Genomic DNA, 26179 nt, shown 5'->3' on the forward strand with positions numbered 1-26179 from the left:
TTGTGTGTCTACCTTGTGATGGGATTTTGTAGGATGAACGTTGAGATGTATAAGGGCCAATAAGGTCTGAATTGGTCTGTAACAAGTTAAGGCACTGATAAGGGGTTGACAGTTTAATGAGCCCCGAGGACGAACCAGTCTACGGCCGCGTCCTCGTTTCACCGCCTGCCCGCTGCTCTTGGGACGGCCGCGTGGCTCTCAACCCTTCGACTTTGGCGGAAACCGGGACGACAAAAACGGCCACGCATTGGTCCGCCACTGCTCCATCCCTCGCCCTGCAAATGACCCCCCTTGACGACGCGCCTGCTGCTCCTGCTGCTGCTGCTCATGCTGCTCCTGCTGATCCTGCTCCTGCTGCTGCTCATTCTGCTCCTGCTGCTGCTGCTCATGCTGCTCCTGCTGCTGATGTTGCTCCTGCTGCTGCTCCTGCTGCTTCTGCTGCTCCTGCTGCTGCTGCTCCTGCTGCTCCTGCTACTGATGCTGCTCCTGCTGCTCATGCTGCTGCTTCTGCTGCTCCTGCTGCTGCTGCTCCTGCTGCTCCTGCTGCTGCTCATGCTGCTGCTGCTCATGCTGCTCATGCTGCTCCTGCTGCTGATGCTGCTCCTGCTGCTCATGCTGCTCCTGCTGCTGCTGCCCTTGTGCCCCTGCTGCTGCTGCTCCTGCTGCTCCTGCTGTACCCGCTGCTCCTGCTGCCCCTGTGCCCCTGCTGCTCCTGCTTATGCTGTGTTTTTCACAGTTGGTGCTCGAAGGGGTTCGAGGTCTCACGTGGCATGGGGACGTGGCAGTGGATGACGTCTCTGTGCTCGAAGGATGCGGTGAGTTTCCTCGGGGGGGGGGGGGGGGAGAAGTGTCTACGCCATCTCATCACATTCTCTATCATCGTTTTATATCGCATCACTTTATATCTTTCTCGATGCCAAAATCGCGGATAGCAAGTTCGTGAACCACGAGGGAACACTGTGCTCACATTTCACTTTGCAAATTAAGGCTAATCGAAACATCCCAAACACGTAGTAGTAGTAATACTAATAATTGTTATTTAATGTTACCATCGCTCATGGATACTGATAATCAAAGCACCGCAGAATTTGTGAGTCACGCAGAGTTTGTGGCGACGAGCGGGAAGGCAGCCAATACTAACAGCCTCCACGAAGTGACGGTGACGTCCCCACGGCGCCTGTGCCAGGCTAGGTGCACTTTGAGGTGCACTTGGGAAGCCAGCCGGAACCGGCGCGCCACCGACAACCTGCGCCGGCTGTGTGACCCCACGCAGCTACCCACACCGCTTGTTTTCTTGCACGGAGTGAATCGCGTGAAATGTAATTTTAATGTTTAAACCAATCGAGCTGCTTTGGCTATTGGCCCGTGGTGAGTCCGAGATGGCACTAAACCTGGCGATGCGCAGCCAATGGGTGGGGTTGACCCCCCCCGGAGGCTCCGCGAAGGTTTGGGATTTGCTGTGACCCTCGCTAGCAGCAGCAGCGACGGCTGCTGGCCATTGAACAAAGACATCAGTCACCATCAGTCACCGCATCATCATCATCATCATCGTCGCGCGCGACGCTTTCAGGGGCGCTTCTAGCGGCTGTCTGGAACTCTCCCTCCGACATTAGGAAGCCATTGGAGCTGTGCCACTTTTAAATCATCTCGATTGACAAATTTTTTTGAAACTGCTTGTTGATGTTGTTGTGTTTAGTTTGTTGGTCTTTCCCCGCGCCTCTGACTAGCACGGTCAGCTACGTACGGTGCGAAAGAAGTTCGACATACGTTTGTAACCCACCGCGCCTGTGTGCTTCGTTATCTCTCTCTCCTTGTCTCTCTCACAGAGTGTCCTGACGAGTCGTGGACAGACCCAGGTGGGCATGACGCACTGCACCACCACACTTGTTGCTTGTAACTGTTGTGAGCCCGAACCTTAAACATCGAGTCGCAAAGAGTGGCACGGGTCTTTGGAATAGATTTTGCTGTTGCATAACTGAAACAATTGGCCGATGAAGTAGTGTTTATTTTGAATGACCCCGTGAGCCAAGAACCTCCTAAATCGGGGTTCATTGACATAAAACAACAACACCGGTCGCTTCTCTGACATACGCGACGCGTCACGGTAAAAATAAATCAAGAATAAACAATGACAGATGAGCAATTTTTTTATTGCAAATCATTATCGCAAAATAAAAATGGTCCTCTTTTTAAGATATAAGTTAAATATAGGTTATTATCACATCGCACGGCTGTATCTCTAAAAATAATGATTGCAATACTCTTTGGTAAAAAATTAAGTAGGCCTACTGCAATGTGTTTATAAAGGCAAATGGCGATTCCGTATAAAGAAAACCCTTGACTACAATTAGGGATGTGATTTTTCGTGATATAATTTAGCAAATGTATTTCAATTCCAGTACGAATAGAGGTATTTTAAAAGTTTTCTAATCATTGCAAGTTTAAAACCCATGACACTCATAACGAAAGTGCCGTTAGCTATGCGATAATCAGCTGAGAGCGACGGAAATGATTACGTAATATAATTATCACGGTCTCAATAATCCAGGCAAACATTTTTTGTTTAAATAACTACTTTAATCAGTGACATTAAATTAAAAAGACAAACCCAGAGCAGTTGCACAATTTTGGTCGTGCGATGCAAACTACGAACCGCAACGTTGAACCCACTAGGGCAGGGGTCCTCAAACTTTTTAAACAGGGGGCCAGTTCACTGTCCCTCAGACCGTTGGAGGGCCGGACTATAGTTAAAAAAAACTATGAACAAATTCCTATGCACACTGCATATATCTTATTTTGAAGTGAAGAAACAAAACGGGAACAAATACAATATTTAAAATGAAGAACAGTAAAGTTAAATCAAAAAAACTTGCCAGTATTTCAATGGGAACTATGGGCCTGCTTTTGGCTAATGAGATGGTCAATGTCCGGTTCCATATTTGTCACTGCTTGTCGTAACAAGTGATGCAAGTGTGCATCCGTTAGTCTAGATCTGGTTGGAGATTTCAAATGTTTCATTCTGGAAAAAGTTTGTTCACAGACATAAGCGCTGCCAAAGATGGTTGCCATTTTGAGTGCATGGTTCCTGAGATGAGGATATGTCTCAGAGGGGAGAAATGCATAGAAATTATGAAGGCTGCTTGACTTGAATGCGTCTTTCAGAGAGTCACAATTCTGCAGTTCAGCCAGTTCCATTTGGTAAATTGTATCCACATTTTCAATGTCAATAGAAAATGGGTTACGGAAAAGCTGTATGTCCTGTTCATGGAGATGAAGCTCTTTAAATCTAAATTTGAACTCCTTTTGCAATTTTTACAGTGAATCCACACATGTTTTGTTTGGGAATGCAACCAATAGTTTTTCCGCTAACAGATTTTGAGTTGTGGGGAGATGGCAGAAGTTTTCCTCCTTCACTTGTTTGATGAGGAGGCCTCATTTTACTTCAAATGCTTTGACATGTGATTGCATATCACAGATGAGCTTCCCCTTTCCTTGAAGTTGCACATTGAAACTGTTGAGTAGCTCTGTTACATCTGTCTAAAAGGCAAGGTGCCATTTCCATTCTGCATCATTGAGCTCTGGTACTTCTTTGTTTTTTGAAAACAGAAAAGCTGTAATCTGTGGAAGTAAGTCATAGAAACGTTTCAAACTCTCCCTCGACTCAGCCAACGGACTTCTGTGTGGTACAGAACATCTTCATAGTCAACATTTAGCTCAGACAGAAATTCCTGAAATTGTCTGTGGTTTAGTGCATGAGCTCTAATGAAGTTAATAGAGTCCCACTTCAGTGATTTGTTGGTGGATGAGGCAGTGTATGGCTATTGGATGAGAATGGTTATGTTTGTCCATCTCTTGGTTAATGTGAGCAATTACTCCTTTCTTAGACCCCACCATGCTAGGAGCACCATCAGTTGTCACACTGGCTAGTTTAGCCCAGTTCAGCTCCAAACCATTCACAGTTTGGCAAACCTTTTCATAGATGTCCTCTCCTGTAGTTGTTCCTTTGATGCTTTGCAGTGCAGCAAGCTCTTCTGTGACTTCGAAATAGTCATTCGTCCCACGAATAAAAATTAGAAGTTGTGCAGAATCACGAACATCATTGCTTTCATCGAGTGCCAAGGAAAAATAGGAAAGTTTTTTTGTGGAGTTTTGCAAATGCTGATGGAAATTGTCTCCCATTTCTTCAATCCTCCGTGTAATTGTAGGTCCTGAAAGACTCACTGTACTAAATAAATCGGCCTTCTCTGGACACATCTCTTTGGCAACAGAAAGAAGGCATTCTTTTACAAATTCTCCCTCAACGAATGGTCTGCCAGTGCACACTATTAGCTTGGCAACTTGAAAACTTGCTCGCAGTGATGAAATATTTAGCTGCTTCTGCTTCACAAAAGTATTTTGCTGAGTTGTTAATGTATTTTTCAGTTTTAATATTTTATCTTTTCTCACTTCTCCCACCAAACAATCATATTTATCTTTACGTTGAGTTTCATAGTGTCGACGTAAATTGTATTCTTTGAACACAGACACTATATTCTGGCATATCAGACACACAGCTCTTTCCTTGCACTGCATGAAAAAGTAATCATAAGTCCACTGTTTTTTGAATATCATACACTCCGCGTCAATTTTTCTCTTTCTTGACATCATTGTTTCCTAGGGAGTCAAAATTGCTATTAGTAAAATACCAATATATATACAGCGCTACAAAAACAATATACCAGCAATAACTTTGCCCACACAGAGACATACAGACTGCACTGCCCATCAATGCAGTCTGATTGGGGGAACTCCGCTTTTACCCCAGGCTCACACTGGTGCGGGTGCCATTAAAAAGTTAATTACACCTGCAGTTTGGTTCACAGATCGCAGTGCGATCTGCGAACTCGCATAGGAATCTGATCGCATGGGGGAGAAGACCCATGCGATCCGATTCCACTGCAGGAAAAAAGAAGGCACATGTGCCTTTTTTCTTCCGAATCTAATGCAAGTTCAGCCATACAAGCATATGGCTGAACTCGCACTGCTCAGAGATCGCAACAGTATGAACCGGCGCTTACACAACATATAACCTCATATAATTGAATAGCAATCAGAATATAAATGCACTTACTGTCATTTAAATTGGGTTTCCTACTCCTCGGCTGTCTGTCACTGACCAGAGATCAGAGATCACTCTGTTATTACCCCTCTATAATTTACTCAGCATACGGGAATATCACTGGGAGTGGAGCCGAGGGGCAAGTGAGGGAGCTGAGGGAGGGAGAGCCAGTCAAGCGCAGCCAGGGGAGGGCTGGCAGCCTTAGGCCTGGGGGGCAAGTCCAGTCAATTGGTCCATTGAACCATTCACCAGCGCAGCCCAATGAGTGCCCACTGCCGCAGCTCAATCATTGCCCACCGCCCCAGCTCAATCAGTGCTCACCAGCGCAGCCAAATCAGTGCTCGCCACCGCAGCCCAATCAGTGCCCACCACCGCAGCCCAATGAGTGCTCACCAGCGCAGCCCAATTAGTGCTCACCAGCGCAGCCCAATTACTGCTCACAAGCGCAGCCCAATTAATGACCATGGGCCGGATAAATGCCCTCGGTGGGCCGCATGTGGCCCGCGGGCCGTAGTTTGAGGACCCCTGCACTAGGGCCTGGCGCTTCTTAGCCCGGCGCTTCTTAGCCCGGTGCTTCTTAGCCCGGAGCTTCTTAGCCCGGAGCTTCTTAGCCCGGAGCTTCTTAGCCCGGAGCTTCTTAGCCCGGAGCTTCTTAGCCCGGCGCTTCTTAGCCCGGAGCTTCTTAGCCCGGCGCTTCTTAGCCCGGAGCTTCTTAGCCCGGCGCTTCTGAGCCCGGAGCTTCTTAGCCCGGAGCTTCTTAGCCCAGCGCTCTTAGCCCGGCGCTTATTAGCCTGGCGCTTCTTAACCCGGCGCTTCTTAGCCCTGCGCTTCTTAGCCTGGAGCTTCTTAGCCCGGCGCTTCTTAGCCCGGAGCTTCTTAGCCCGGAGCTTCTTAGCCCGGCGCTTCTTAGCCCGGAGCTTCTTAGCCCGGCGGTTCTTAGCCCAGAGCTTCTTAGCCCGGCGCTTCTCCACACCAAACTCTGTCACTCGCAACGTTCTCCCGTATTGAAACGGCTGTACGCCGTATGGACCTGAAAACTCAATTTCCCTGTACAATAATACGGGATAAACCGTGTGGGGTTGAAAGCTATGCGGGGGTGGGGGACAACGTTGTTAATTCGACATGGCCGCAGGGACGCGGAAACGCACGTTTGCCACCGTGCGCGCTTCGCCATGCCTGCAGATAATGTAACCACGCAACTTATTTCATTCCGCAGGATGTCCACACGTGCAGCCTTCAAGCGCGGCCGCAGGTAAATGCCTCCGACACTGTCGCCCACTGCCCATTGTCGACGTTTACGGTTGAACTTGAAAATCCGCGTCCGGGCGGCGTGGTTGGATAAACGTCTGCCGGCGTTGTTGTGACGTTCACTGGAACTGTGACGCGGGTGACGTTGCCCCCTCCCCCCGCCCCCACCCCTCTCCCCCCACCCCCCACGCCTCCAGGCCCTACAAAATCATCGTCGACGGATCTCACAGCCACTCTTCTCTCGGTTGGCACGGCGAGCAGCGCAGCCGTGGCGCTGCCTACCGCTGGAATTGCACACAGCACCCAGGAACCAACAGTCGGCTCCACAGTCCCTATAACAGCAGCAACAGCAGCAGCAACAGGAGCAGCAAAAGCAACAGCAGCAACAGCAGCAGCAACAGGAGCAGCAACAGAAGCAACAGCAACAACATCAACAGCAGCAGCAACAGCAGCAACAGCAACAACAACAGCAACAACAAGCGTCCCGGGCGGTTCCACAGGCTCACTGGTCGAGGACTCCACATGGAGCCCTTCCCCATCGTCGTCAGCACCAGGGATCGTCGTCAGCACCTCGTCCGTGCCGTCTACCGACCGGACGGGGTCCACGGCCACTTCTCACGACACCACCAAAGGTGACCGAGGATGCAACGATTCACTCAGCCAGCGATGAGAGGAAATTGTCAAGACTCAGGCGGTGACGATTGAAATGAAGGGTTCATGTATTTTTTGTATTAACATCGCATTAATCGATGCATCGTGTAACACCACGGTGGGTTATGCTACGGCATAATTAGGTTTTTGCATATGATAGCTCACACGTGCGTGCAGGAGCTAGGTGGCAATGTCGAAGTCTTTTGGTTACGACGAGAGGTCATGCAAACAATCCACCGGCTTGCGTGCAGTAAGGAATCCGATGGTTTTCCCTGTCAGTCAGAGGCATTGTTCTGCACCCCCTGAATAGAGATGGGACACTTGTTGTTTCCTCTGCCTATGCCTCAAAACTATAAACTAGCATTACCCGTGCAAACGATTTTGTCAATGTTTCACACAAATCAATGTTTCACACAAATATACAGATTGCCTTGGTAATTTGTGGATCCTGTTTGAGATGAGATTTTAGCTCAGATTTCCCAGTTTCAGACATCATGAGTGGTTTGTTAAACCAAAAGAAAACTCGTTTTTATTTTACCAGGTAAGGGCCCACTGAGCTACGTAGCTCTCTGTCAGAAGCGACCGGGCCATAAGAAATGATAGCTCAACGAAGTGGCTTATCATCATCACGTGGGAACTTATAGTGGTGACTCAACGTCACGCGACCACGGGGAAAGAGACACGCAAACTTCAAATACACAGCAGGCATCAGGGTCGGGATCGGAACCCACCACGACCTCCAGTATACCAGGCGAGATAGTTAACGTCTCCTAGCCACTGTGGCGCCCTCACCCTGCTTTGAGCGATCCAAAGCTAACCCGTGACATGAGTCGCACTCTTTTGTGCAGCGTCTTGAGATGCGGGTCGCCTTTAGATGCTGCGTGAATACAAACCGTGTCGCGAATTGCACGGCACGTGAGCTTACGGATGTGGCAGCAAGTTGTGTTGTTTAGTCCTCTTCTTTTTCTTTTGTAAATTATTTTCATTGATCCAACCACGGGGGGGTGGAAGGGGGGGTGTACAACTTCCGTGACAGATGAGGGATTGGTGGCTCGGACAATCAACAAGGACGTGCAGGACCGTAGCATTGTGCGGTACGTGATGCGTTAGATCTCCCTTTTCTTCGGGAAAAGATGGGGGAAAGAGGGGGGGGGGGAGTCAGTCTCATTTCAAGGTCAGTCAAGTAAACTCATGGTTTCTGGAGTGGCATTTACGAGGGGGGACCCCAGATCTAGGTGAACTCCCCGTTTAGTCCTCTTGTTATTTTCAACGTTACGTTGATTTGTACGATCCGGCAGTGCGTGCACGCAATGAACGTGTTTGAAACACGTCGTTGTAATGCGTTGTAGAAACGCCATGGTTACCTTTGTGTTTTCGGTAGTAACGAGGTGTGTTGAAACTTGTTATTGCACGTGGAAAAGTTCACCTGTGACACAACGCGCGCGTACAGAATAAAATGAAATCGAGAATTGTTTTTACTCCTGCAGTTTAAATACGCTCAGGGTTTAGGTACGATACGGTTTTCTTATACACACATATGTGAGTGTGAACAATCTCGTACTTTTTTTTTGTGGCATTAAAGCAATCCCAGAAAGATACAAATATAGATTAATGCAAATATGCGTCCACGGAAAAATTTTAATCGTGCAAAACTACTGGATGCTCATCTCACACGGAACGTTGCTCCGGTGAAACTGACGAGAACACCGCATGCTGTGCTTCGCAGAGAGCACAGCGGTGAACACCACCACAACAACAACTACCACAACAACGACCACCACCACCGTGCCCACGCCCTCCGCCAGCACCGCGTGCATCCCGCAGACACCTGCAGCTCCCGAGCCAGGTACGTGGCCACTCCGGTGGTCATCCTCACAGCAGCAGCAGCAGCGGCTTTTGGTCTTACCACCGAACAAAGACGGCGCTTTCAGGTGCGTTTCTGCGGCCGTCTGAAACGCTCTGCCTTCCGATGTACTGTTTGTTGCTGTCACGTTCTTACCCGCCCCAACTGGACATCTGTGAGCAAGAACTTTATAGCTCATCAGATTCTTCCAGTATAGATACATATTCTGATGTTAGGAAGTCACTAGAGCTACGCACTTTTAAATCATATAGATTGACAACTAATTTCTTTATAACTGCTTGTTGTTGTATTTAGTTTGTTGTCCTTTCCCCCGCACCTACAATTAGCACGGTTGGCTACATACGGTGCAAAAAAAGTTAAACGTACACACGTGCACTCTCACCGTCGTACGCCGCCCGTCTTGTTTGTGGAAGAGATTTGCTCTGAGTGTTCCCTTGGTGGTATTTTTTTTGCGCACGTCTAGTAAATCGCTCCGGTTACAACGTTCAGCCCATTTCGCAAATCCAAAAGGGACAGCTCCTGGATCAAATCAGTGGATCAGGAGCGTGGGGCATGGACAAATATAAAGGGGGATCAAAATTTGAAAACCTGCGCCAAGAAACACGTGGAGAACTCTGATTGCCACCGCGTTGAGAGACAGAAAGAGGAAGACACGGACTTAGATAACTTGTGCAAATTCTTAGGTTTCTTCGGTAAAGTCACGTAGGTAAAAACATTAAAAACCGCACTATCCGCCAAGCTGTCTCTCCCACCATACAGAAACAGCCACATGAAACTCCGACCAAAACTATCACGTTGCCATACATAGCAGGCCTGACAAAAAAGATCTCCAAAATTCTAAACAAACATAAGATCCAAGTCCGATTCAGTACAGTGCATAAAATCCGTGATTTGATTCCATCTGTGAAGGATGTCATTCCTGACTTACAGTATCCTGGAGTCTACAAATTGAGTTGCATTTGTGGTGATTGCTACATTGGAGAAACGAAACGTCATGTTTCTGATCGTGTCCGCGAGCACAAGTCAGATCTGAAACACGGCAGAACTGATTCTTCGGCCGTTGCCGATCATTGCTACAACTCGGTGGGCTCTCATGAAATTGTATTTTCCGAGACCAAGGTTCTCTGCAAACCTCCTGGCTACCATCAAAGGTTTGTACACGAAGCCATACAAATATACAAACACAGACATAATTTCAACCGTGATGACGGTTACAAACTGAGTAATCATTGGAAAGATGTGATTAACCATGCAAAAAAGATTTAACTACACTTATTTGCCAATCTTATTTGACAGACAACCATTACTGTTTTACCATGTTTAGTGGTGGTCTTCTTGTTACAGGTTGAGTCACAAACCGCATAACAAAGGCTCAGCCTTTGTTATGCAGTCTATTCTTAGTCTCAAGCCTCACCTTACCATATTAATAATAAGTATGCGGCCCTTGCCCCACCACCTTCTCCAACCATTATATAAACGCAGTGGTAACTCCTGCAATCTCTCATTTACTTGATACAGCTGTCGTGGCTGTGACGGTACCACCTGAAGACGGAAGCTTGTGTTGCCTCCGAAACGTCGTGATTTTTATTTTTATTTTATTTTAGTTTTTAATGTTTTTACCTACGTGACTTTACCGAAAAAACCTAAGAATATGAATCATTGCAGTCACGAAAGCTTCAAATCTAGAATTAACTTGTGCAAGTTAGGGACACTATCGATCTTAAAGAAAAGGGGCTTGATCAGGACATTCCGTGATAAAATTACCGATCTGTACAACGTGATGTCTGGCATCGAGATAACACCAAGCATTGAATCCTCCCTCCTGGGCTTTAAACCCCAAGGCGTCACCAGGCACCTTCTGCAAGTATTTAACATTTCGGCTAGAAAGACCATCCCGAGCTCTTGGAAGAATCACGTACCGCGTAACGCCACGGTCCTACACGTCCGCCTATCCTGCTATGCACAGCTCACGTGTCGTGGAAGTTGTACATCACCCATGTGGTTGGATCAATTAAAATAATTGACAAAAAAAGAAAAGGGGGGTAGGGCAGGACACGTGGCTGGAAGGGATGATGGCCGACATTCGTCACCAATGATGGAGTGGAAGCCGAAGGAGATAAAACGCCAGGGCAGAACGTCCACCAACCACGCAGATGACGCAGTGGAACCGGGAGTGAGATGGATCTTGACATCACACGACTGTGAGGAATTGTCACGATTTGGGGGAAGCCTTCATCCAGCGGTGCATTTTTCGTGACTGATGACGACGACGATGATATTTCACAAAGGAAAAGCACTCGGGTTGATGATGCTTCGTGTCTTCTCTGCAGACGCGCGTCTCAGCTGCAGCTTTGACGATGTGGCACTCCCGCTGTGCGGCTGGACTCAGTCGGGCGATGACGCCGGAGACTGGATCAGGAATTCGGGAGCAACCCCCAACCCCAACACCGGTCCACCTGGGGACCACACCACCGGATGTGAGTGCCGAGACGGTATTTTGCTTATGTGCGTTAATGCACCAGGATCTCAGTAGTTCTGCGATATCTCCTTCAACGGGCTGTTTAATATAACTCATGGGCTGATGCACTGGCTCTGCCAGTACTCCGGATTGAAAATGCCTTTGTCGTATTACACTCCTAGTGCAAGTGAGGTGTGTTTTTGAGCAAAGCGAGAGCATGCTCTTGAAACTAAACAATTTTTTATTTTACCAGGTAAGGCCCACTGAGCTTTATCGCTCTTTTTCAGAAGCGACCTGGCTAATCACAAATGATAGGTCAACGAAGTGTCTTAACATCATGTCGAAATTTATCGCAGCCAAATACTCGAAACGTGTGATGTTGATTCTAAATGTGGAGGGAAAGATCAGAGGACCCAGAGAAAAGTCCACACGACCACAAATATACAGCAGGCATCTGGGTTGGAATCTAAACCACAACCTCCTGTATACCAGGGGAGGTAGTTAACAGCTAGCCACTGCAGCACCCTGCTCCCAGAGGCCTTGTGGACACAAGGTGACTCAGTGCCTGGCCTGCATGTGGGCACGATGGCTTGGGGGAGGTGAGTGTGGATGAATTGTTCCAAGTCTCCTTGATCACACTGGCGTGGAAGCTGCTGGAAATACTCGAGTGAGAACTCCTGATATTTATAGGACGTCACTTTTTTGTCCAGAGGTTCATACTCATTTGAGGCTGAGTCGACCTAGGAGAGTCATTCCTAGGTCAAGTTCAAATACCATTTTCCCCAGATGTGCATGCCCAGGAGTCTAAGCAGGTTTGTCAGCATCGTAGTGTCGTGCACAAACCGCACAATTGGTTGTGGAAGCCTCTGTGTTAAACTACGTATGTTTGTTTTTTGAACTTATGCACCGTATGTAGCGAACTGTGCTAATAGGAGGATAGTTGCTAAGATGAGGCTTTTAAAAATTTGTAATATTTAAAGATGTAAATGTCAAACGTTCGCACGTTCAATTTCCCGCACCTCTGATGAGCACGGTTGGCTACCTATGGTACGAAAGAAGTTCAACATACCAACCGCTGTGCCACCGCTTGCTCGCTTCGCGTGCACACATTGACGGCACGGGATGCCGGTTCGTTTCAGCCTCCTTCTACCTCTACCTGGACTCTGCGTCCGTGGGAGCTGGGGGAGGAGTGAGGCTCCTGAGCCCCAGCATCAACACCAACCAGAACGTGTGCCTGAGCTTCTGGTACCACATGTACGGCGATGAACGTATGACCCTGAACGTGCACGTGCTGGAGGACGGCGGAGAGAGACGCGTGTGGCGCGCCGAGGGGCAGCAGAGCAGCGCCTGGCTGCAGGGAACCGTCACCATCCAGGCCAGGCCACACACCCAGGTCAGTGGCTCCTAATAATCACCAGAACTGTCACCATCTACGCCAGGCCACACACCGAGCTCAATGCCACCTGGCAGCACCGGCCTAGAGGAGAATCGTGCATCGCATCTGCCGTGTGAAATGACGCCGGTTGCGTTTTGCGTAAAAAATTTAATTCAATATTCGGTTGAACGTTCACCGTTGCATTCCCCTGGTGCTTGGTGGCGCCATGGAGCATGCCTCTTGGGACTAATGCCCCTGAGCTCTGCAATCCTGCAGGTGATCATCGAGGGCATTCGAGGAATCACTGCGATGAGCGACGTGGCGCTGGATGACATCACAGTGGTGCTGGGAAGGTGTCCAGGTAAGAGCGCAGAAAGGGGGCACAGCCAACTGTGGGTGTCGTGACGGGCTTGACACGCCCGTCGCGTGTGCACACGTGACGCGCCCGTCGCGTGTGTACACGTAGCCACTACAATTTTTGGGAAATAAGGCCAGAAAGACAGGGCCGTGAAGAAGGCTGCTGTCTCTGGTGGCGGCCAATCAGTTTCAAAGACAATGTGAGAATATTATCGGGGCATGTTTGTTTGCATGTTTTCCACAAGTATGTGTGGTTATTGCAGACTTCACCATGGGACCTCCTTTGCCAGTGTAGGGTTGTTACGGGAGGGCTGTAGGTGCATGGGATCCAACGGGGAATAAACACAGTGGGCGGAGCTCCGGGAGTACACGGGGGTGGGGTGCCCGCAGCGACGTCCGCATCAGGCAGCCTGGGGGGTTGTGATCCTGACGGGGGGTATAAAGGGGGAGGACAGAGAGAGCTCGTGGCTCAGTCTGGGAACGAAGGAGGAAGAAGGAAGATCTCCTAGTTAGAAGCCCTGGACTCCCCTCGACGCCGCCCTTGTCAGGGCTGCGGAGGATCAAGCCAGAGGCGTGGTTCCGTGAACCAGGGTCAGTACCCTGGGACTCCGGAGACCGTAGCCCGATTCACCAGTGTCGGGCCAGTTAGCCTCCCCTAGCCCGTTAGTGGAGGACTTGGGAGTAGGTCAGGATTAGCTAGGGTGTATCCCCAGTTATCCGGGTGAGGGGGCCGCTACCCCCTCTAGTGCTGTCCTGTACCGACAACTTGTAATAAAGATACGTGTGCCTCAACCTGGGTGTCCAGCGTACTTACCGGTACTTCATCTGGGGTCAGAAGTATTACGAACATGGATACACGTCAGACAGCTCGAGCCAGAGTGCCGGACGAGGACACTGCTGAAATCGTTGAGCCCGAGACGGCTCACCAGGACATGGTACAGCCGGGGCCTGACGCGTTCCTGCCGGGGCATCGGCATGAAGAGGGGCCGCAGCCAGACGCGCTACGGCTGGCTCACGAGAGGCTGGCGGAGCTGCTGTATGCCGCTGCCGCCACGCTGGAAAACATCACGCGGCTGGGGGCTGGTGGTCCACCACGGGGCGAGGGGAGTCGACGACCGGAGCGCCTTCCCGCCATTTCGGAAGACTCCAACTTTGAATTTCCCGCCATCGCCACGGCAGCTGCAGAGGGCGTGGCCGGGCTAAACCTTGGGTCCGACACCGCTCTCGCTGGGACAGCCGCATCATCGCCAGCGGCGGGAACGTCATCACGGCTGCGACAGGCGATTCCATCTGCCATTCGCGCCGACGCACAGCCGAGTCCTGGGGATAGCAGCCTGCAGACTTCCAAGGCGAACGCTGCGCTGCAACAACGCCTACCTCCGCTGAAGGAATTTGTTGGCGCGGAGGGCGACTGGGGCGGCTTCCAGCGTCGCTTCATCGCCCACCAAGAAATGGCTAGGTGGTCGGACAACGAAGCCCTCTGCGCGCTGCCGGCGCTCCTCGACGCCGACGCGCTCGCCGCCCTCACATCGGCGCCAAGAGAGAAGCGTTCTACTCTGCCGAGGGCGCTACAACTGCTGGCTGGGGTCTATGGACCATCTGCAGAATGCAGACAGCAGTTCTACGACCGCAAGCGGGGTGAAAAAGAGTCGCCCCTGGCATACAGGACGAGCCTCCTGGCGCTGGCCAAAACGGCTTTTCCCCGTATGGACGACGACGGCGTGGACGCGATGGTCACGGAGAAGATCCTCCTCCTGGCAGACGACCTGGACATCGCTGTCGTCGCACAGGAGGACGCCGAGATGACCTCTCTTCAGGCGGCGCGCCTCCTTCACGCCAACCTTCTGTCCCTGCGGCGGAAAGCCAGCAGGGCATCGGCCGGGCGTGCGGTGGCTGCAGCCACCCTTCAGACGGAGGAGCTCTACGCCGTCGACCACCGACGGCAACAGGCGCAAGGAGCACGGGCGGGCCGGGACGGCTCAAGCCGGTTCGACCGTCCATCGTCTCCACCGGGGGGTCCGCGGTGTTTCAACTGCGGCGTTTGGGGCCACGTCGCCTTGGGGTGCCGCTCGCCTCGACAGCGCGGGACGACGCCTCGACGGGACGCCGGGCCTCCTCCTCCCAAGCTCCAGCAACATGATCCGGCGAGTCGGGGCACCACACATGTTTGGCCAAAGCACCCACCCGTTGCACACTCTCGCACCACAACGAACGGGGGGCCGATGTTGCGTTGCGACGGCCCAACGCGGATCACTGCGGGGACTCGAATCGAGCCCAAACAGTGGTCCGTGTTGGCCCATCGCGTGGTAGCCGCGTCGTCAGGGTCGTCGGCCGTGGTCGGACACATTGACGGGGTAGAGGTACGCATCCTGGTCGATACGGGGGCATCGGCGACAATCATTTCGGAGTTAATTTACAATATTCTGCCTGTACAAAGCCGGCCCTTACTGCCGGTTAACGTCCCATTCTATGCCGCTAACGGGGGCTCTCTGGGCATCATGGGACAGATTCGCGCGCAAATTTGTATCGGGGACATCAAATTGTCGGGGCCGATTTTCGTTTCCTCCTCGCTGGCGGTTCCGTGCCTGCTGGGGACGGATTTCTTAGGAAAAATGCCAATTCGTATTTTGATCGACCAAGGATGCATTGAGCTTCCGTCAGGGCGACGCATGGCCTTCCTGCCTTCCCCTGCGGCGGCTCGGACGGCGTTCGCGACGGTACCGGCGTTTGTCGTCAGAACAGTTAGTGTGCCGCCGGGAGCTCAAATGCTAGTGCCTCTGAAACTTCGTAAGCCCTTCGCTATGGGCGTAGGGGATCAGGGTGTTTTGCTGGGACCGTCTAGGGCCGGGGTTAGTGCACCTAATTTGATTCCGGCCCAGACCGTCGTAAGAGGGGACGAGGACCCTTTCATCGCGGTCCTCAATGTGGGGTCGCAGACAGTGGTGGTTCCTCAAGGGACGGTGCTCGCTCACGCGACGCCGGTACCCTGCGAGGAACCTGTCGCGAACCATGTTGGCACTGCTTCCCGAATGCTCCCACATTCGGACAGCGATGAAGGGTGGCTCGACGCGCTTTGTGCGGGATCGACGGACCTGACAAATTCAGAGCGCCAACAGCTTAGAACGCTACTGAGGGAATTTTCCGACGTTTTCAGTCGGGATAAATATGATTTGGGTTGCACTCACCTGCTGCGTCACCATATTGACACGGGTGACAGCGCGCCAATTCGCCAAAATCCGTTTCGGTTAAGTCCCGCCGAAAAGGACCATGTCAAATCGGCTGTTGATGACATGTTAGCCGCCGACATCATTTCTCCCTCCACCAGCCCTTGGGGAGCGCCGATCGTCCTGGTTAAAAAGCAGGACGGCTCGTTGCGGTTTTGCGTGGATTTTCGGCGCCTTAATAAAATTTCGGTTGCCGACGCATACCCGCTCCCACGGATGGACGAATCGCTGGACGCCTTGGCGGGAGCGCGATTCTTCTCCACACTAGATTTACTTTCGGGATTCTGGCAGCTTCCTCTGGACGATGATTCTAAGCCTAAAACTGCTTTCCGTACACCGCACGGCCTGTTCCAATTCAACCGGTTGCCGATGGGCTTACACTCAGCGCCGGCAACTTTCCAGCGATTGATGGAATTGGTTTTGGCTGGATTGCAATGGGAATCGTGCCTGATTTATTTGGATGACGTTATTGTCTTTGGTAAAACTTTTGATGAACATCTCCAGAGGTTGCGGGCGGTTTTCCTAAAGATGCGGGCTGCTAATTTGAAATTTAAGCCCCAGAAATGCCATTTGTTACGCGAGTCGGTGCGTTATTTGGGGCACATCGTAGGGCGCTCGGGTATTGCTACCGATCCCGCCAAAACGCAGTGTGTCAGCTCCTGGCCGACTCCCACCTCGGTGGGAGAGGTCAGGAGTTTTATTGGCTTCGCATCATATTACCGACGCTTCGTCGCTAATTTTGCAACGATTGCCAAACCCCTACACGCGTTAACATCTAAAGGGGTTCGGTTCCACTGGGGTCAGGAGGAGGAAGCTGCTTTCTGCTCCCTTCGGGACGCCCTGGTAAAGGCTCCTCCCCTGATTTACCCAGATTTTTCTAGGCCGTTTTTGCTCGACACCGACGCGAGCAACACGGGTATTGGAGGTGTGCTTTCCCAGGTGGTTGACGGCGTGGAACGGGTGGTTGCGTACGGCAGTCGGGTGTTGTCTCCAGCGGAGCAAAGATATTGTGTCACCCGTAGGGAACTGTTGGCAATTGTCTATTTCATCCAACAGTATCGCCCATATCTGTACGGTCGGCGTTTCACCGTCCGCACAGATCATGCGGCACTGCAGTACGCCCTGAAGGTTCAACAGCCATCGGGACAATTGTCCCGATGGTTGGAGGTCCTCCAGGATTTCGATTTCGAAACCACCTACCGTAAGGGCGTTCGCCACACCAACGCTGACGCTCTGTCACGGATGCCAACCGCCTCCGAATGCGCATGCCTCCTGGGGTCTGGGCGTTGCAAGCCGGCAGGGGACATGATGGTTCCGGTCCTGGCGGCCGCCGCCAATGACGAAACATTGGTCACCATTGATATCGCGGAACAGGGGAAAGATTCCCTGCTTGGGTTGCCCGTTAATGAATGGGGGCGCCTCCAAATGGAGGATACCTCCCTCCTCGCGTTGCGTCGTCGCGCCGGGGAGAGGGGGCGGGGGACGGGTGAGGCCGACGCTTGGGGCATGCACGCAGGGTTGCTCATGCATTGGGACAGCAAATCCCACCGTCACCGGCTGGTGGTCCCTTCGGGATTACGGGGCAAGGTGGTGTGGGCTGCGCATGAGCGCCTCCTCCACCTGGGGACCCAGAAAACTCTCGCCTTGCTCCAGCTGAATTTTTTTTGGCCAGGCATGACAAGGGATGTCACTGATCTGTTGGCAGCGTGCCCTCGGTGTGCGCAGCGCAAACCACCGGCACGGGAGTCGAACCCGCCCTTGCAGTCCATCCAGGTCTCCCGAGTAAATGAACTGGTCGCACTGGACATTCTGGGGCCATTCCCCGCCACCCCCAGGGGAAATAAATATTTGCTTACTGGGGTCGAATATTTTACGCGCTGGCCTATGGCCTGGCCCCTGGCGAATCAGTCGGCAGCAGCCATCGTCGACGCCTTTGTCCAAGGTTATGTCATGGACAAAGGTGCCCCGGAGCGGTTGTTGACCGACCAGGGTAGAAATTTTTCCGGGAAACTCCTAAAACAAGTCTGTGATCTCCTAGGAACGAAAAAAATTCGAACCTCTCCTTATCACCCGCAAACGGACGGGATGGTCGAGCGTCTGCATCGCACCATCTCGTCTATGTTGTCGCAGCAAGTCTCGGACTCACAGACTGATTGGGACTTACAAATTCAAGGGGTTCTAGCGGCATACAGATTGGCTCCCCATGCTGCGACGGGATTTTCACCATTCTTTCTTATGTATGGCCGCGAACCCGACCCACCTGTTCCGGCACAGCTGCAGATCCCCGCGCCGCTGGGTAAAATTAAATTGGATGAACACGTTAAATTTAACCTTGACAAACTGACTGAGGCGCGGGATGCTGCGAGGCTAAATTCTGACAGGCGTCAAAAGGCGAACGAGCGCCTCAGGCTGGCTCGCGCGCACGTGCTGCAGTGGAAGCCGGGGGACAGGGCATGGCTGCACTGTCCCCAGGTACCGCTCGCGACCTCCTCTAAACTCGTGCGCCCGTGGCGGGGCCCCGTCGAGGTTGTCGAGGTTTTGAGGCCTCAGTGCGTTCGAATCAAATGGGGCAGGCGCCGGTGGTTTGTACACCCCTCTAGGCTAAAACCGTTTGTTGCGGTGCGAGGGCCCACTCCACACGCGCGGGGCCAAGCATGTGGGGGGTCGACCGACTCGGAGGGTCCGTCGCTGCTCTCGCCTGATGTGTTGCCGGCTGTCCCACCCACAGGTGCACCGGGAATGACGGGCTCATGCCCTACAACCCACACGGGTGATGCCGACGGTCGCGCCACTTCAATCGCGACCTCATCTCGAAAGGGACAGCCGCCACCGGATGGTCCGCCGTCCGGGGTTGCCCCGTGTGACGGGCCTGCGGCAAGGACGCGCGCTAAGATGCGCAGACTCTTATAATATACAGAAAGAAGAAATTTTTTTTTTATTTCACGTGTCATGGTTACTGTATGCTGCGTCGGTGGTGCGCTCCTGCCACATTGTGTGTGTTGTGTTGTGTGTGTGGGCGGGGTGTGTGTGTTGTGGGTGCGTTGTGTGTCGTGGGTGTGCTGTGTGTGCTGGGGGAGTTCCTGGCTAGTTGTATATACGCGCTTTTACGGATTTCGTATTTATACGGGGGGGGGGGTGCGTCGGACATTCCCTTCGGGGGTGTGCTTGTTCTTCTTGTTGTTCTTGTTGTTGTTGTTCAATTTGCATTTTGTTGAAAAAAAATGAGGCACACACGGGGTTGAGGGGTAAATGTTCCTTTATTGGAATTGTTGCAGCCGGGACGGCTGCGAGCTGTAATGGGGGGAGTGATGTAGGGTTGTTACGGGAGGGCTGTAGGTGCATGGGATCCAACGGGGAATAAACACAGTGGGCGGAGCTCCGGGAGTACACGGGGGTGGGGTGCCCGCAGCGACGTCCGCATCAGGCAGCCTGGGGGGTTGTGATCCTGACGGGGGGTATAAAGGGGGAGGACAGAGAGAGCTCGTGGCTCAGTCTGGGAACGAAGGAGGAAGAAGGAAGATCTCCTAGTTAGAAGCCCTGGACTCCCCTCGACGCCGCCCTTGTCAGGGCTGCGGAGGATCAAGCCAGAGGCGTGGTTCCGTGAACCAGGGTCAGTACCCTGGGACTCCGGAGACCGTAGCCCGATTCACCAGTGTCGGGCCAGTTAGCCTCCCCTAGCCCGTTAGTGGAGGACTTGGGAGTAGGTCAGGATTAGCTAGGGTGTATCCCCAGTTATCCGGGTGAGGGGGCCGCTACCCCCTCTAGTGCTGTCCTGTACCGACAACTTGTAATAAAGATACGTGTGCCTCAACCTGGGTGTCCAGCGTACTTACCGGTACTTCACCAGTACCAAAATATAAGAATAGGTTTCCCCCTTTTTTCTGGCAACAAAACAGGTGTTAAGATGTTAAAACACCAAACTGAAACCTTTTACAAGGAATCATGTCTGCATTAACCACAATACTTGTGGTCAGAATGCAAACAAAAAACATGCTCTGATAATATATGCATTGTCTTTGACACTTATTGGTCCACACCAGAGACAGCTTTCTTTTGAGCCTAGTCTCATGTATGTTTTTTGTTTGCATTCTGACCACAAGTATTGTGGTTAATGCAGACATGATTCCTTGTAAAAGGTTTCAGTTTGGTGTTTTAACATCTTAACACCTGTTTTGTTGCCAGATAAAAGGGGAAAACCTATTCTCATATTGCAGACTTGATTATGCCCCGTTGCAAAAGGTTTCTATTTGGCGTTTGAACATCTTAACACCTCCTGTTTTATTGCCAGAAAGGGTAAAACCTACTTTCTGTCATAATTTCCTCCCGTCTCACCAACATAAAACGTAACGTATTACTCGTTCCATCGCAGTTACAGGGTCTTCCAAACTAATGAGCAGACTTTTGGAGACTCCTGAGTAGCTCGGCCTCCTGCCACCATGGCGTTTCAAGCAGCCGTCACTTTTTTAGGACTGCAGCAAATTGCAATTGAAGGGGCAAGAAACCGCGACACCGACTCACACGAGCCGTGCGGGTGGAATTATTTGTTCATTTACAATGCAAAAAGGTGCAATGAGGAAACAAACCAATTCCGCGATGAACAGCAATTGTGCTGTACTCGCATTTGTGTCTATTCGGGAGCATAACGCCAATGTCCAATTTGTAGTTGTGCTCTTCCTCCATTGTGGGATTACTCTGTGCGGGTTGCATGGACACAATCGCACCACCGTGGCTTGGGTCTTTCATGTTTCATTCGTGAAGGAGAGATGTGGCCTATCGACATCGGTCTGTCAATGTTCCGATGCGACTGACGGTTCCGCCGGTGTCTCCGGGGAGTTTTTCATCGTCGGGAGGTGCGACGTTTGGGTCGAGATTTCGGTGTTCATTCTCAAACGTATCGCTTTGTTCGTTTCGCAGAGAACGACAAAACATTGGTCTCTGTTCAACGAGAATGGGCAGAATAGCCGCGCAGTGAGCAGGCCCACGACCAGGGCACTTCGCAGAGCTGACGGATCCATTGCTGGTGCTAGCGGCGCTGACAAGGCACCTCCTAACGTGCCCCGAAGTGCAACCCAAAGGCCCCGTGACATCATCAGCACGCGTACCGGTGTCGAAAACCCAAACCCGGAAACCAGGTTGATAAAAAAAAAAATACCAATTTGTGTGAATGCGTGGCTGATGCTTCTGTGTTTTGTATTGATGATCATTTATTTATTTTATTTAAATCACCCCACAGAGTGTGTGAGCGGATGTGACTTCGATGAGATGGGTGACTTCTGCGGCTGGGCGAACAGCGGAGGGGACTTTGGCTGGGAGCATTGGAACGGTCCCACAAACACTGAGAACACTGGCCCTGATGATGACTTCTCACGGCCTGGCTGTGAGTATCTTACAGCCTCGCATCACTCACAGCTTCCACTCAAGCTACTGGCCTTGAAACCCACATCCAGTGTAATGTGTCTCGATCACTGTGTTAGTGACTACAGCAGTGTGTGTGTGTGAATCACTGTGTTAGTAAATACACCAAAGTGTGTGTGGATCACTTTGTTAGTGAATACAGCAGAATGTGTGTGGATCACTGTGTGAGTGAATACAGCAGAGTGTGTCCAGATCACTGTGTTAGTGAATACAGCAGTGTGTGTGTGGATCACTGTGTGAGTGAATACAGCAGTGTGTGTGGATCACTGTGTTAGTGAATACAGCAGTGTGTGTGTGGATCACTGTGTGAGTGAATACAGCAGTGTGTGTGTGGATCACTGTGTTAGTGAATACAGCAGTGTGTGTGGATCACTGTGTTAGTGAATACAGCAGTGTGTGTGTGTGGATCACTGTGTTAGTGAATACAGCAGTGTGTGTGGACCACTGTGTTAGTGAATACAACAGTGTGTGGATCACTGTGTTAGTGAATACAGCAGTGTGTGTGTGTGTGGATCACTGTGTTAGTGAATACAACAGTGTGTGTGTGCGTGTGGATCACTGTGTTAGTGAATACAACAGTGTGTGTGTGTGGATCACTGTGTCAGTGAATACAGCAGTGTGTGTGGACCACTGTGTTAGTGAATACAACAGTGTGTGTGTGTGGATCACTGTGTTAGTGAATACAGCAGTGTGTGTGGATCACTGTGTTAGTGAATACAACAGTGTGTGTGCGTGTGGATCACTGTGTTAGTGAATACAACAGTGTGTGTGTGTGTATCACTGTGTAAGTGAATACAGCAGTGTGTGTGTGGATCACTGTGTTAGTGAATACAGCAGTGTGTGTGTGGATCACTGTGTTAGTGAATACAGCAGTGTGTGTGGATCACTGTGTTAGTGAATACAGCAGTGTGTGTGTGTGTGGATCACTGTGTTAGTGAATACAGCAGTGTGTGTGGACCACTGTGTTAGTGAATACAACAGTGTGTGGATCACTGTGTTAGTGAATACAGCAGTGTGTGTGTGTGGATCACTGTGTTAAGTGAATACAACAGTGTGTGTGTGCGTGTGGATCACTGTGTTAGTGAATACAACAGTGTGTGTGTGTATCACTGTGTTAGTGAATACAGCAGTGTGTGTGGACCACTGTGTTAGTGAATCAAACAGTGTGTGTGTGCGTGTGGATCACTGTGTTAGTGAATACAACAGTGTGTGTGTATCACTGTGTAAGTGAATACAGCAGTGTGTGTGGACCACTGTGTTAGTGAATACAGCAGTGTGTGTGTGTGGATCACTGTGTTAGTGAATACGGAAGTGTGTGTGTGGACCACTGTGTTAGTGAATACAGCAGTGTGTGTGTGGATCACTGTGTTAGTGAATACAACAGTGTGTGTGTGTGTGGATCACTGTGTTAGTGAATACAGCAGTGTGTGTGAACCACTGTGTTAGTGAATACAGCAGTTGTGTGGATCACTGTTAGTGAATACAACAGAGTGTGTGTGGATCACTGTTAGTGAATACACCAAAGTGTGTTTGGATCACTGTGTGAGTGAATACAGCAGTGTGTGGACCACTGCATTAGTGAATACAACAGTGTGTGTGGATCACTGCGTTAGTGAATACAGCAGTGTGTGGATCACTGTGTTATGAATACAGCAGAGTGTGTGGATCACTGTGTTAGTGAATACAGCAGTGTGTGTGTGAATCACTGTGTTAGTGACTACAGCATTGTGTGTGGATCACTGTTAGTGAATACACCAAAGTGTGTTTGGATCACTGTGTTAGTGAATACAGCAGTGTGTGTGGACCACTGTGTTAGTGAATACAGCAGTGTGTGTGTGGACCACTGTGTTAGTGAATACACCAAAGTGTGTTTGGATCACTGTGTTAGTGAATACAGCAGTGTGTGTGGACCACTGTGTTAGTGAATACAGCAGTGTGTGTGTGGACCACTGTGTTAGTGAATACAGCAGTGTGTGTGTGGACCACTGTGTTAGTGAATACAGCAGTGTGTGTGGACCACTGTGTTAGTGAATACAGCAGTGTGTGTGTGGACCACTGTGTTAGTGAATACAGCAGTGTGTGTGTGGACCACTGTGTTAGTGAATACAGCACAGTGTGTGTGGATCACTGTGTTAGTGAATACAGCAGTGTGTGTGTGGATCACTGTGTTAGTCAATACAGCAGTATGTGTGGACCACTGTTAGTGAATACAACAGTGTATTTGGATCACTGTGTTAGTGAATACAGCAGTGTGTGTGTGGACCACTGTGTTAACTCTGCTGTGTGTAGTTGGGAATTACCTGCTGCTGGACTCTGAGTACAACGACCCTGGAGCGGCGCTGCTGCTGGAGAGTCCGGCTCTCCCCTCCTCTGGGTGCCTCGTCCTGAGCTTCCACTACTTCCTGTATGGGTCAGCAGAGAACATGGCCATCAACGTTTACATCAAGGAGGGTAGGAAACCTGCAAACTCATCGATAATTTAACACCCATTGACATTTCAGAATGTGTTTATTTTCTGGTGGACAGCTCTCCGGTAATGTGTGATGAACATTCGATCATTTTACAGTTCGTGTCATTGCTCTTGTAACAGGTTAGAGTGTACTGCAGTATTGCATGGAGTGGGGTTATGCAAAAATGCATGTTTACCTTTATTCACGTTGGATTCCAGTGAACACGTAACAATATAATTTACTTTTGAGTTGAATCCTCTGTTTAATGGTGGTATCTATCGATGCTGTTGAGTATCAAGGCATCAGCGTATGACTTAGACACATGCAGGGCTATCAGAATCAGAATATTAAGACTGCAGGAGGAATTTGATGAGCTATTAAACTCATTTTCACAAATGTCCAGTAGGGGCACGGGGTCAGAACGTTACAACAACAAAAAAACAAAGAATACAAGAGCACGATAGGAGTGCAAAGTATAGGAAAGGTAAACAATCACTTAAAAAAATATACAAATAAAACTAAACTTTTTTTAAATTTTACCAGGTAAAGCCCACTGAGCTACTAGCTTCTTTTTTGGACGCGACCTGGCTATCACAAACGATAGCTCAACGAAACGGCATCTCATGTAGAAATGTACAGCAGCCAAATACTCTTAACGCACGTTAATTCTAAATGTGGAGGGGTGAGACCAGAGGACCCGGAGAAAAATCCACGCGATCACGGGGAGAACATGCACATGTCAATTATACAAGTGTCAGGGTTGGGATTCAACCCACGACCTCCTGTATACCAGGCGAGGTAGTTAAACTAATAAACTATTTTTTACTAGGGGTTGTTTGGGTGCGCCTATGGCGCCCCTCACAAAACAAATTGCACACGAACGACGCATTCACGCAAGCACCCGATGCTCCGTTTTGAACTTTTAAAATGAAATATCTTTGAATTGTATTATGTTTTGAATTAGATAATTATATTTCTTCATTATAAGCTTATATCATTTTACATCTGGAAGACTTAATTAAAAACGACATTTCGTGTGAATTTTCTCTCGTCGTTAAGTAGATGGCCTTGCTGGGGTTCGGTTCGATTTGGACGTTCACCTGTTTGCGATTGCGGGATCGAGATAAGGCGACATAGAGCTGGTGGCCGTGCGAGAAGACCGCTGCCTGCAGATCGATTCCAGCGTAATCGAACGTCTGTCCCTGCGCCTCCGTCATTCATGCAGGGGGTGCGTCGGTTTGCAGCGCCCCCTGCATGAAAACGATGGAAAGTGCAGCGTTCATCACAGATAGATAAAGTTGTGCGCTTACCAGGTAAGGCCCATTGAACTACGGCGCTCGTTTTCAGAAGCGACCTGCCCACCACAAATGATAGCTCCACGAAGTGTCTCATTATCACGTGGTAATTCATAAGCAGCAAATTAATGCATCAAGGAAGAGCAAGGCTTGAAGTAAATCGATTGACCTACTGTGACTGACAACGTGACAGACGCTGCAAGGTCTCCTCCCCCAAGACCCCACTCCCCACGTTATTTCCACACAAGCCCTGTGCGACGTTCAGTAACCGAGTCTCGCTCCGACGCCCGTCTGATGCAGGTGGCTCCTTGGGGGATCCCATTTGGTCCGCCCGCGGCAACCACGGGCGGTGGTGGCTTCCAGTTCGGCTCCTCGCTCTCCGCCAAGGGCCGCTCCAGGCAGGTGGAACACTTCCCATGGCTCCGCGCTGCTCGCACACACAAAGTGCTCGCCACAAATATATCCAAAACATGCACCCCGCCGATCTCATAAAAGAGCACCATCACACGAACTCTGGCCGTCATCCTCGCAGCAGCAGCAGTGGCGGCTTTTGGCTGGTCGTTGAACAAAGATGGTCACCGCAATCGCGCTGCACTTTCAGATGCGCTTCTATGGCCGTCTGGAACACTTTTCCTTCCGATATTAAGAAGCCACTTGAGCTTTGCACTTTTAAATAATCATCTAGATTTAAAACTCATTTCTTTAGAACTGCTTTTAGTGTTTAGTTTGTTGTCCTTCCCCCGC

At 50.5% G+C, this 26179-nt stretch overlaps 1 protein-coding gene across 1 annotated transcript in view; it reads left to right on the forward strand.

Moving 5' to 3' along the window:
* Nucleotides 1-26179, forward strand: part of LOC144734365 (uncharacterized) — a 73744-nt gene that overhangs the window by 9473 nt on the left and 38092 nt on the right. The window contains exons 5-15 of the mRNA XM_078616505.1: nucleotides 737-815; nucleotides 1827-1856; nucleotides 6315-6350; nucleotides 6544-6978; nucleotides 8724-8843; nucleotides 11192-11338; nucleotides 12459-12712; nucleotides 12971-13055; nucleotides 21509-21652; nucleotides 23980-24141; nucleotides 25736-25833. Of these exons, the coding sequence (XP_078472631.1) occupies nucleotides 737-815; nucleotides 1827-1856; nucleotides 6315-6350; nucleotides 6544-6978; nucleotides 8724-8843; nucleotides 11192-11338; nucleotides 12459-12712; nucleotides 12971-13055; nucleotides 21509-21652; nucleotides 23980-24141; nucleotides 25736-25833 (1590 nt within the window). The remainder of the gene's footprint in view (nucleotides 1-736; nucleotides 816-1826; nucleotides 1857-6314; nucleotides 6351-6543; nucleotides 6979-8723; nucleotides 8844-11191; nucleotides 11339-12458; nucleotides 12713-12970; nucleotides 13056-21508; nucleotides 21653-23979; nucleotides 24142-25735; nucleotides 25834-26179) is intronic.

The sequence above is a fragment of the Lampetra planeri genome, chromosome 51 (assembly GCF_965212315.1).
Source record: "Lampetra planeri chromosome 51, kcLamPlan1.2.h2, whole genome shotgun sequence".
NCBI lineage: Eukaryota > Metazoa > Chordata > Hyperoartia > Petromyzontiformes > Petromyzontidae > Lampetra > Lampetra planeri.